This window comes from Manduca sexta, chromosome 4, assembly GCF_014839805.1.
Source record: "Manduca sexta isolate Smith_Timp_Sample1 chromosome 4, JHU_Msex_v1.0, whole genome shotgun sequence".
Classification (NCBI taxonomy): domain Eukaryota; kingdom Metazoa; phylum Arthropoda; class Insecta; order Lepidoptera; family Sphingidae; genus Manduca; species Manduca sexta.
The window spans coordinates 5463963-5476558 of record NC_051118.1 but is presented as its reverse complement, the minus strand read 5'-3'; the positions used below and the strand labels follow the sequence as shown (position 1 = coordinate 5476558).

At 34.4% G+C, this 12596-nt stretch overlaps 2 protein-coding genes across 4 annotated transcripts in view; both read left to right on the top strand.

The window, feature by feature from the left end:
- The window catches only part of LOC115452807 (exosome complex component MTR3), a 63909-nt gene that overhangs the window by 33474 nt on the left and 17839 nt on the right, over positions 1-12596 (top strand). The gene's annotated exons all lie outside the window — the stretch shown is intronic.
- Positions 2603-7659, top strand: LOC119190387. Its single transcript, XM_037442159.1, has 6 exons — positions 2603-2612; positions 3302-3424; positions 4391-4528; positions 4972-5055; positions 5465-5621; positions 7467-7659. The coding sequence occupies exons 1-6, from the start codon at positions 2603-2605 to the stop codon at positions 7648-7650; spliced, it is 696 nt and encodes a 231-aa protein (XP_037298056.1). The 3' UTR covers positions 7651-7659.

Here is a 12596-nt window from a genome sequence, read left to right as displayed (position 1 = left end):
CTTTTATAGGGGTAGGTAAGAGTGTAACAGAGCCATATTCCGCCAGCCATGGTCTACACAGGGCCGTAGCTAGACTTGAATTTAAGGTAGAGCAGCTGTGGTTACAGATATGGCGGAAGTTAAGATGTTACTAGATCTAATCTGGTCAATCGATTTTTAGCTTTCTTGACTTGTGAACATGAATCAGGTTAATACTTACGTAATTGTTAAGGTAATATACAGAGTGTAACAAAATTCCCTTAAATATCGAAAGGAGGTTATTCCACCCATCAATACGAATAATTACTATGCGACCAACTCGCAAATCGTGAAATAAAAACCAGCTGCTCCATATATTTTGATTGAGTAGTTATGTACCTAGTCTTGCCATAAATATTGTAATAAAAGAAAAAAAGAAAATTGTTAACTGCAAATAACATTTATTACTTTTACAGTGTGTCAGTTTAATACATAAATATAAAACAATTAAAAATATAAAAAGCTTATTCGAAGTGGTCTCCATTGGCTGCAATACAGTCCTTTAAACGATGAGGCCAGTTATCAATAGAAGCACGCACTCTTTCCATGGGAAAATTCTTCACTGCCAATCGTATAGATTGTTTTAGGGACTCAAATTATCATGGCGTTTAGAGCAAGCTGTACTCTCTAAAACTGACCACAAATCATAATCCAGCGGATTAAGATCGGGACTAGACGACGGCCAGTCTTCAGCTCTGATGAAGTCCGAAACGTTCGATTCCAACCAAGACTGCGTGGACCGAGCTTTATGACCCGGCGCCGAGTCTTGCTGGAAGGACCATACTTGGTTATTGAACATGGTGATGTTAAGGGGCTTAACTACCTTCTCAAGAATGGTATCTTGATACACTTGTGCCGATGTTTTGATACCTTTTCACAAAAATATGGCTCAGTCACTCCTTCATAGCTAACACCCCACCAAACCATCACTGAAGTCGGATAATGTCCACGTTGCACTCTGTCGACTAATTGGGAAGCTTCCTTAGAGCTTTGAGCATAAATACGGTCATTTTGTTTGTTAAAATGTTGCTCAATTGTAAAATTTTTCTCATCCGTAAACAAAATTTTTCTGTGACCTCCCTTTGCGTACCGCTTCAGTAGTTGTTTCGATTTTACCACCCTATTCTTCTTTAAATTATCAGTTAAGAAATGGCCAGTGCGTCTCTTATAGGCTGCAAGTCCTAAGTCATCTTTTAAAATACGCGACATGGTTCTAGGTGCTATCTTCATTTCCCGAGATAAAATCTTTTGCTTTCGGACAGGATTTCTTCGAATTCTTTCCCTTACTGCTTTGACCACCTTTTTCGTACGAACACTACGTGGACGGCCAGATCTTTTCTGTCACAAACAGAGGAGGTCTCATTGTACCTATTAATAGCCCGGTACACAAACATTTTACTAATACCAAGTGTATGGAGAGTTTAAAAATTGCATTTGGCTCCATACCTACTTTGTGTAATGCTATCACAGCGATTCGGTTCTCTTTATCACCCCACACCATTTTAATATCGCAAAATATTTTACAATGTATTGGCGCCAAAATGAGAAAACACAATGAACAATCGTATAAAAATGACAGATTCGAAATTCAAATGTAATATTTTTTATTACGGTGGGTGCTTATGCAAGTAATCTCATATTTATTTTTATTTAGGTAACAGGGTTATTTTAGATTCTAAAAGTAATGGAGTAAGGTGGTATTATTTGCAATGTTATTCGATGACATCAATGTAAAGTAAATATTATTCGCATGAGCATTCATTTGCATAACATAATGACCTGCAGTAAAATATGAAATTTCATTGTTGTAATAACCGTGCCGACTCTATCCGCGTGGACTTTATTTTAATTATAATTTACCCGCTCTCAAACATACACATAATTATTTAAATTAGGGTTTTCCATCTTAAAATTAGTTAGTCGCAGCTCGATGTTAGGATTTTGGCAGTGGCAGTCAAGGATACCCATGCCTCGGAAAGAACGTAAAGCCGTTAGTCCTGCACCTGATCTCTCTCCCGTCATGTCGGTTTGCCTTCTCATTGGACTATGAGAGTATAGGAATAGTGAGTCAACAGTATTGCGCACACTATATCACCTACGCACCTGACCGACCTCCGATGAGATTGGCCGCCGTGGCCCACATTTGGCTAAGAGGATTCAAAATTCATTTATTTGAAATAAGGGGTAAACTTATACAAAATCGTGAAGTCTGATTAAATCTTGACAGCGACTGCGCGGATCTTAATGTGTTCTAATATTATATTTCAGAAAGTATGCAAAGTTTCAAAAACATTTCATATTTTAAATTCAATGTTTCTATTTCTCTTTAAGTGAATGCTCTCACTGTTTTGATCCCATACTTGCTGTGTTTTCACGCGTCCCATATGTGGGTTACGAGTCAGAGATCACTTTACTTCTGCATTTCCACCGCAATCAAATCTTTTTATGAGCACATATCATAAAGTAATGAATACCATTTGCTCCTGAGATATGTGGTCGTCCGTTCAGTAATGGTCTACCATTCATTCATCTTTTATTCCTATTAGAATAGTAAATTGGCGTCTTTTAGCTGTGCTCCAATGAAATGAAACGAAGTAACGAGCAGTTCACATTCATTATTGCATGGTTTTATTCTTACTTGCATTTTGATTGCTCCAGAATCATTAGTATTTTCATCATTAATAATTTTCTTTCAGTGTATGTATGTTAATACTTAATTGTTTGGCATCGAAGGTGTGTTCTGTATTTTATATTTCTTTTTCATATGCAATCATAGATTTCAAATTATCGGTATATTCGCTCAAACAGGCGCTATATTCATCGTCAAAGATTAGTACATAAACAGTTTTTTAATTGAGTATTAGGGCTTTGAACGTGTGAAATATTTTAAAATATATAAGCATTAATTATGCAATTGCAGATACTACATATTTTATGAGCGTGAATTGTGACATAAACATGAAGGGTGTACGTCTAAGCTTGTATCAAAGCTAAGGGTTATACAATACTGCCAGTTCTCACAACTAGAATTCCATTCGGTGGGTTCGATACGGTTTCAAGATTTCAATCGACTATTCAATAATAGCTTAAATAATCGTTCCATATTGTGTGTAGTGACGTAATTATATTTGATTTATTCGTTGCTTCATATTTTTTTTTGAAACATTACCGACTGATACTGCTTTTAAAGGTCCTTATAGTGCCTTATATGATGGAGTTTATTAACTTTATAGCAAATATCTTTGAAAAATAAACTTGAGTTTAATAGAAAGATAATTTTAAGTAATAATTAATTCTTTTCCAGGTGAATTTACAGTGCGATATCTGTTTTGCCGATACCGTTTCAACTGGGACGCACTTAAATATAGTTTTTACAACACATTTTATATCGTCACTCATTTAGTAGGTAAGTAAATTTTACTTTTATTCATAATATTACCAATCTTTGTTGACACCTACATTATGGGGTATGCATGTCCGAATCCGAATAATAGAGTAGAGAGAGAGATTTTTCACTTAAAGAGCAATTTTCACCGGAGTGTTTTTTAACATTAGAACCTCGCGTACTAGCATGCGAACCTACAGCTTGATGGTTCAAACCATCACGGCCCGAATCATTAGGTCCGTCTTTTCTTTCTCGCACTGATCAGGCTTCGGAAATACTTGCCTTTGCGTGTACCTGGTATCCTGATTTTACCGCCACAGTGTCAGTAGGCCGGCATGAGTGTGTCGAATGGTATTAGATAGCAATCTCTTGAAATTCGATATTGCGGCATCACCTATACCATCAGGTGCAGTACAGTCACTTTGTCGTACGAGAATAAAGAAAGAAACAAGCCAAAAATATGGTACGTTTCTAACGTTATAGGGTGGTTATTTTTATAAACTGAAAATAAACCATTATTTTTTTTACTATTTAAAAAAGAAACAACGCTCTTTAGTAAAAAGTGTAAAATATCGGATGTATCCTTCCTAAAACGCCTCGATTTATTAAACCACTTCCTGTCACATTCTTAAAATACCTCAGTGTATGACCTAAGTCATCAAATTGTGTTAAGGTTTCAGGTTCGATACCTAAGCCGAGTAAACTGATATTTCGTTTTTCTGATGGAAAATGTCCAGTAGCCGCTTGCAGTGTGAAATCTTATTAGGTAAATGGAAAAAGAATCGCCTTCTTTTATATGGGACTCAATAAAGCTGGCGAAACGTCAGATACTTCTATCTACCATTAAAGAGGAAAACGCCGTGACGCTTTGTAAAAAATTAAGCTATTCATTTCCAAAATAATACCAAATTAAATAATATGATTAGCACTTTCCAAATACGCAAATTAATAGTTAAATACTTAAAATTAAATCTTATTTATTTTCAGGTGCCTTCGTTTCAATAAGTTTGTTCAGTCGACGATTCAAGTGGGACGATTCTGTTTTAGGCCTTATATCTAATTTTAGCAAAATTATTGGAAGTTTAACAACAGGTTTTGCAAGAAATAGTACTGAGTTGTATATTGGTAAGTACGTTATTAGCTTTTATTATAATACAAGAAGTTTCTAAATATATTTGGATGATAGCAGAAAACGCATTAAGTTTTAATTGGATTTGGATGTAATTGGAACATAGAATTCTTCATGATATTATCTCATATCATCGACAGAGAATAAACACATCAATGACTCAAGGCAGAAGTGCACCTGCTTTGAGTTCGATTCCGCGACGTTTGTCGGCCGAACTTTTGACTACCAATTAGACTATCGGGGCTTTCAAAAACTGCCGAAGAATTTGTATCTTGTTATTGCAAAATATTAGTTCCTGTTTGCCTGAGTCCGCTTGCCGGATTAGTCCAATCAGATAGATTTATCAGAATCATTCCTCCCACTCTATCTTATTTGTAATTTTTCCGACATCCAACAAGCCTAAATACACACTTAATAAAGTTTTTTTCATATTTTCCAGCTGTTGCCATAGAGACATTCAATGCCACATCATTTACTGCGCTTCGGTCTATCTCTTCAAAACTAGTGGCCAGTGATGAATTAGGTATGAATACTTAACTTACTTTTTTTTTTTTTTTTAGTACTTACTAGCTCACGACCTACCCGTATTAACGGGTTATTTTTGGAAAGCTGAGACCCCGGGAATGGCACAGGCTATTTCTATCCTGGGTAAATATATAGCGGGACTTTTGTCCTGGAAAAATCTTTCACGCGGGCGAAACTAGTAATTTGTATACCAAGACGTATGACTGTTAAGGAGGCGGATTACCCTCAGACGAGCGACCAATTTATTTTTATATGGAAAATCCTATTTATCCTATATAATCTTAGAAATGCCTCAAAACAAGACAAACTAATATCCTTTAATAACTTTATAGAAGGTTATCGCAATTACTCTTAAAAGGAATCCTAAAGATATCTACATTTGACGTTGAAAATTTAATATTTTTAAGGCAAAATGACGTCTGTCTTTAACCTAATGGAAGTATTGACGTCGATGGTGTTCGGCCCTATATATTCATGGATATACATGATGACAATACCAATTGACGCCGGAATCATTTACTATGTCAGTACGCTTCTTACAATACCAACACTGATGATATTTGGGTAAGTTTTTTTTTACGTCAAAGTGGGTCACTTTCAGTCACTCCACTGCACCTTATGGTAAGTGGAGTGGAGTGAAATAGAATGTCGCTTGACGAAAAATCTTTACACCTCGGCAGTTGACACAATTATGCCACCCTGTTGGAACTGGATATACACAGACTGATCCCGGAAAAGGACACACATACATGGGCCACTATGGCGGGTTTACCACCTTGTGTACGGTGATCACTATCCGAGCGGATATTAAATATATCTTACCACCAGCAAAGTACTAAAAGGTCTCCTATTACGCTACATAACAAAATCTGAAACTCAACTGCGTATCACTGAAAAGGGAAACGAAATATTATATACTACTCAAAGCCAAAAATTTCTAAATTAGAACATAAAAGTTGAGGATAAACGATTAGAATATAAATGTAATATATTTCATTATTTTCTTGATCTAGTTATGAATTAATCTGTTTAACTTTATGCGGAGTTTTAATACAACATTACACATTATTATATGGATTATAAAGTTAGAGGCATACGTTAACATTCATCATCATCATCATCCCTGTATTATATATTGTCCCACTGCTGGGCACGGGCCTCTTCTACTACTGAGAGGGAGTACGTTAATATTACTCGCGCACTAATTCAGTGCCGCTATCAACAAGCCTTCAACGCTGACATGTTACTGAAAGAGACAATAGCTTAATAGAGACAGGTTTTGTGGCTAGCGTTGACTAGACGTAGATTCACTGGTCTCTCATATGTGAAAGTCCGCCTGGGTACGTACCACTGCAATGTCTATTTCTGCCGTCAAGCAGCAGATTGTAGTCACTGTTGTGTTCCGGTTTAAAGGATATTGTAACCAGTGTAACTACTGGACATAATAAGACAACATCTCATGTCTCGAGACGGCGAGGGTAGTGGAATACCAAACAATACTTTATGACTCAAGGTGTTGGATGGTGTTTCTACTGTTTATAGGCGGTCGTATCGCTTACCATCAGGCGAACGGCAAGCTCGTTTCGTTATTCAAAGCAATGAAAAAAAAAAACAAATCGCATCAATTTCCTACTATATAGGTTCTATGCAAGTCCGTCCCTAAGGAACATACCTTATGCAGACGAAATAAATGCGATTCAATTCGGCGCTCTTCTGCTCTAGTGGCAGTCTTTAAACATATATTTATATGAGCACACTAACGCGAAATGTAAAAGATAATCTCGATGACGTGAATTAACCTTGAATTAGCCATTCGTTAATATTTCTATTATTAAATACCACATTATGATTATACAAAAAATCTATCCGGCTTAGGTTGATAAGTACCTGATGTATGATTTCATTCACATTTCTGCATCAACTTTAAATGGTCTAGAAATAAAACAAGAATAGAGTAAATAATTATAATTAACATTGTAAAGTGTATCTTGTTTAATCAGCAAACGTCCCATATATCACAAATCCTGTGACCTGCACAAGATATCTTGTTATACCGTCTGTATGTACAAAAGATAAAAGTCTTATGCGTTTTATCGGTTAGTGCCTTTTTATCCTAATTTTATCCACGTAATATAAATGTTGCTTTTAAATATTGTTTTAATATACCAGCAGGTGGCTAGAGTTTACAAAATTGTAGATATAAGGCTCAAAATACTGTAAAGTCAATAAAGAGCAAATTTATACTTTTCTGTTTATCCACTGGGACCTCAAATTGCAAATTATTAATTTCTCAATTGTTAAATTCATCATGTTAAATACTTGAATATTATAAATTGAAATTAGCCACCGTAGCCAAAATTCGGTATGGAAGGAATCATATATAATATTAATTACCTTCTTTTTATTAAGGTGGTTCTTCATCCAGCATAAGAAGAATGCGCGAAGACCCAACATTGAAGCAATAGATGAAAATTTAGAAATGTCTAACAATAAGAACAAGAAAGAAGAAGAAGAAGCTAAACCCTCGAAAGAAGTATCTTTGATCAGCAGCATTGACTTAGCAGACGAGAAGATTTTATTTAATAAATCTTAGTTATAAATACAGCAGTTTAATTTTTAATACACGCACACAAACACACCCACGCCCTTCGTTTCTAATATTTGAAGTGAAATTATCTTTATTACTATCAAAAATGAAGGCCGATGAAAGATTAAGAAAACACGTTTCTGATTGTATTCTAATACGTTTTATTTCTGAATCACGGTCAATTTCATAAGAATTATTCAACATAAATATTTTCATAATTTCTAGTAAAGCTAATTGAATATATCTTTTTACGCGTGATTGTACAACAGAATAACTAAAGGAGGCAAATTCGCCCACTTCATGATTAGCTTCACTATTGCCCTAAATAATTGTTAACTACTGAACAATTTGGTTTAATTTGAACTTATAATTGTAAAGCAATGCTTAGCGCAGCATTACACTTGTCACAAAAAGAAATTAAATGTCGAATCATAATAATCATAATACTTACTTTGAAACAAATAAGTATACCACACTGCTGTTTACCACAAAATATTGATGTTGGGTATCTTATACAAGGAACATACCACATAGAAACATAACAGAATTATGGTCAGTGGGCCATATTTCGTCTATAGAGGCGAATTTGACTTTTTGCAATTACGAGCGTTCTATTCGAAGGACAGTGAAAGTAAAACATCGTGAGGAAACCTGCACACCTGAGAAATTCTCTATAGGAATTTTGAGGGTGTGTGAAGTCTACCAATCCACACTAGGCCAGCGTGGCGGACTAAGGCCTAATCCCTCTTAGTAGTAGAGGAGGCCCGTGCCCAGTAGTGGGACAGAATATAACACAGGGCTTATATTATTCTTATATATTCGAAGGACAGCTTCGATAGTCGTATAGGTAAGAGTAACAAGAAATCCCCTATTCGCCTATATGGTCATCAAAGTTGTCCTTCGATTAGAACGCCTGTTATTGCAAAAAGACGAATATACCTCCGTAGACGGAATGGGGCCCCCTGACCTTAGCTACATATTAGCGATGTTTGTTTAAATCCTAAAATTTTGAATTGATGCAAACAAATCCAAAAACATAGTAAAATATTATACCTTCAAGTCGTTCTCCGTACTCTACATAATATCGTAATGAAACTTTCAATATCACAGTATTAATTCAGTGATACCCAATAAAATTCTCTTGCACGTGATCTCTCCGGAGATTCTAGGAAATCGTGTTTCCGCTTCCCGCAATTATATAGATTACCGGAGCAATTTCTCCTATTCTTCACGATCGTAGATTTAAACAAATATTGAGTCTTATCGAAACAGTCATAAGGTATGTTATTTAATTATAGTTCATTACAACAGTCTAAAATGTAATAGATATATTGATATCTAAATATAGCGCCTCTTGTCATATATTAGATTATTTTTTATAAAAATAAAAAGAAAAGAAATATAATGTCTATAGAAGGTCGTAACAAAACAAGTCTATGTTATTAATTCTGACTTGTTCTAATATTTGATACCAAAGAGTTTATCGTCTGCTTATAGACAAGGATGGATAAATATTTGGGTATTTCGTATATCGATGTTTATAACAGGAAACAAACAAACCACTTTTATTCTACTTCATCAGATTTCTTTTTATATCACTGCTCATATAAATGACGTGGTCACGTTCAGCCTGTACATTTCATAACTCTGCGGGGACCAATCTTAAGACCATGGTATAGTTGTTCGAAGGTACAATCATGGGGAAAATATATTATCTAAAGGCGCATATAACTGTAAATCGGAAGTCGGATTCGACCCTCAAAACAATTTCAATATAAGTTATGATTATTATTGATTAGGTTTTCCAGCAAACTTAACACTACTAAAATTATATTACATTACCTGGAATTAACTTCGAGGCGATCGACTGTAGCAAAATATCTTTGTAAAATATAATTACTACAAAACTTAAAAACCTCCTATTTGTCCTATTTTAATTCGGTAGTTATATTTTTATACGAACACGACAAAGTGACCCACTGCACCTGATAGTAAGTGGAATAGGGTCCAATAGAATGTCGACTGACCAGATATGATTACCCCTCGCCAGTCGATATAATTCTGCCGGCCTGGTGGAACCGGATATACACAGGCTGATCTCGGAACGCGACACATTTACATGGGCCACTATGACGGGTTTTAACACCTTTTGTACAGTGATCGCTATCTGGGCGAATATAAAATATATCCTACCACCAGCTATTTAATACTTAAGAATAATTTATCCAATACTGAAAGTGACAACTTATCGACTACGGTCCGATTTGGTTCGTGTAATGTAACGTATTCGGCCGGTGCGTCGCCTCTGCTTTACTAACTTGGCAGATTTACTGCTGTCTGTCTATGATCATCTTCTGATTATTATACGTTCACGGCAAAATGACCCTACTGCGTAATACCCCAAGATTCATTATTAATTTACCATCCTTTTACTAAATCCTATATAATATGTTTCGTTATAAATACAAAAGAAAATCATTATAATATTTTTATCATTACAAATACTTATGTACTGAGCAATGTCTTTCTTATTATCTCAATTTTAATTCATTGGTCATGCGTAAACCGTGACTTGTGATTTTATGAACATATTATCTTATTATTAATACATTCGCGATAAATAAACATGAACCTATTTTAATCGAATGTTTTTTTTTACCTATATAATATAGCTCTTTAGATTACATAAGTGCCGATTAAAGAGAGACCAGGTAATGATGGTAGAACATCATTGTTTTAAGGTTATTTATTAAATCATACATGAAGATGCAAAAAGGTAACAGCGCCGCCGTAGTCTAGCCGTATGTAATACAAGCAGAGATCCTGGGTTTGATTCCCATGTGATCCAAAATTTAACCTGAACTTTTAAAAATATAATTTGTCCAAATTGGAAACCCTTAGAGGAGATTGGTGTCATTCAGGCAACCATACCTTTCCTAGTAACCTCTGTTACTAAGCTGTACTTCCTACAATGTGTAGAAAAGCTAGTATAGTACTTTAGAGTGAGATGGGGTAATAAGACTATAATGTAATTAATAAAACTGCAATTTTGTGGACCAAGTATAATATGAACAAATGAGGAAAATCATTAACCGAGATAAGGTATTCAAACACGCTGAATACATACCGGTATCATGATATTATTTATTGTTTTATTATAAAATCAGATTTTAATCTCCTACTGTTGCTTGTAAGTAGGTTGTTCGCAAATTTTAATCATTTACTTTTTAACCTATAGTTGAATGTGTTTGATAATAAATAAAATATGGTAAAATGTTATAAAAGTGATCAAAATGCTACATTTATTGGGTTATATTTTATAATGAAATATAATAGTCCTACTGAAATTTCTAAGTGTGTACATTTTACTTCGCCTGCGACCGTTATTACGTACAAAATGTTCGATTCGAGCATTAGAAAAAACAATAGCTCATAGCTGCTATTACCTCGACCACTGGAATACTTATTGTTCGCAGTCGATTAAACACTGCATTTAAATACTCATTCAAAGTAAAGAAGCTTATAAAGTAAAACATGGAACAATTAGCTCTCAATACGACTGTTGCGCAAGATGGCGTAATCATTAAATAAATATGGTAGGAATTGACTGATATTTATATTGTTATCTAGACATCAGGGCCGATGCAGTAGTAAACTAAACACATTGTGCAAATATTAATTAGTATAAAACAGAGTTGATAAGTGTCGTATATACAGGGTGGATATCAAAAGCATTCCTTCAATAATAAAATTATATGAATGTACATACAATAATGTGTTATATTATGGAGACTTAAGAGGAACTACTACAATTTCAATCAGCCTATCACCGTCTACTACTTTACGTAGGCCTCCCCAAATGAAAACCAACTCTCCCGATCTTGAGCAGCCCGCATCCATCAAACTAATTACTTTGACGAAAATCGTAACAAAAAAGAGAATGATATTATAAATCAATTGCCTAAAACATAAAAAATTTACTTCTATTCTTACATTTATATTATAATGTTTTCATCCGTGAATTATTTAGTAGAACTAATCTTAATATGAATGATTTTGAAAAAGTCCGTAGTTTTTTTATTTATCTCTAAAAAGGCTCAGGATTTACATCGTGATCTTGTGTGTTTTCAGTAAAACAACACGATTTTTTTACTACTAAGCTTTTACAGGAAAACTCCATTGTAATTTAAATTATGATCCTCGATCATTGTCCTAACTATGTACAATCAGAGTTCAAACGAACTAAAGACTTTCAGATCTACTCCTAATTTACTATAATTAGAAAAAGTGCCATTCGCATTCCAAACACATTTACATTACGATGTCAAATATATTTAAATAAATAAATTAGAATTAACTAGAATTAGAGTTAAAATTAATTAAAATCCTTATTACAAAAAACAATAAAATCAAAGCACCATTTACAAAGTTAAATTTAAAAATGGTTATTTTTGATAATACTTTTGATCCAGCCGTATATACGATACACATCAAAGAAACTGTTTGAATGAGAGACGAATGAACTTTTATGTATGATAATAAAGCAACAACAGTAGATTCTGAACATTCAACGAGAACGTACACGATGTCTGGTGCAGAACAAAAAGACAATAACCCCGAAGAACAACCACTCAAAAAGAACCAAACAAAACAATGATTTCAATAACAGAGGATTTATCGAAAAATTAGGCTACATTAAATCAAATATAACCGTAGAACTGATTGTAGCTGGACTTATAATTCCAGCTATGCTAGCCAGGCTAGCGATTCAAAACCTAAATTTAGATAAAACATGTCGTGTAAAATTGGGTTACGGCGACGCAATTTGTGATTCATTGATTGATAGAAAAGGCAACCTTACTTTTTACGAAGGTGAAGTCCAAAAAGTGATATCATCTATTGAATCGTGGAAAAGCATAATACAAACATCTATTCCCACACTATTAGTGATA

Bases quoted from the DNA above. Each gene is read 5' to 3' on its own strand.
- LOC119190387 (XM_037442159.1), top strand. The intron at 4,529-4,971 runs GTAAGTACGTTA...CATATTTTCCAG, and splicing joins TAGTACTGAGTTGTATATTG to CTGTTGCCATAGAGACATTC. The intron at 5,056-5,464 runs GTATGAATACTT...AATATTTTTAAG, and splicing joins AGTGGCCAGTGATGAATTAG to GCAAAATGACGTCTGTCTTT.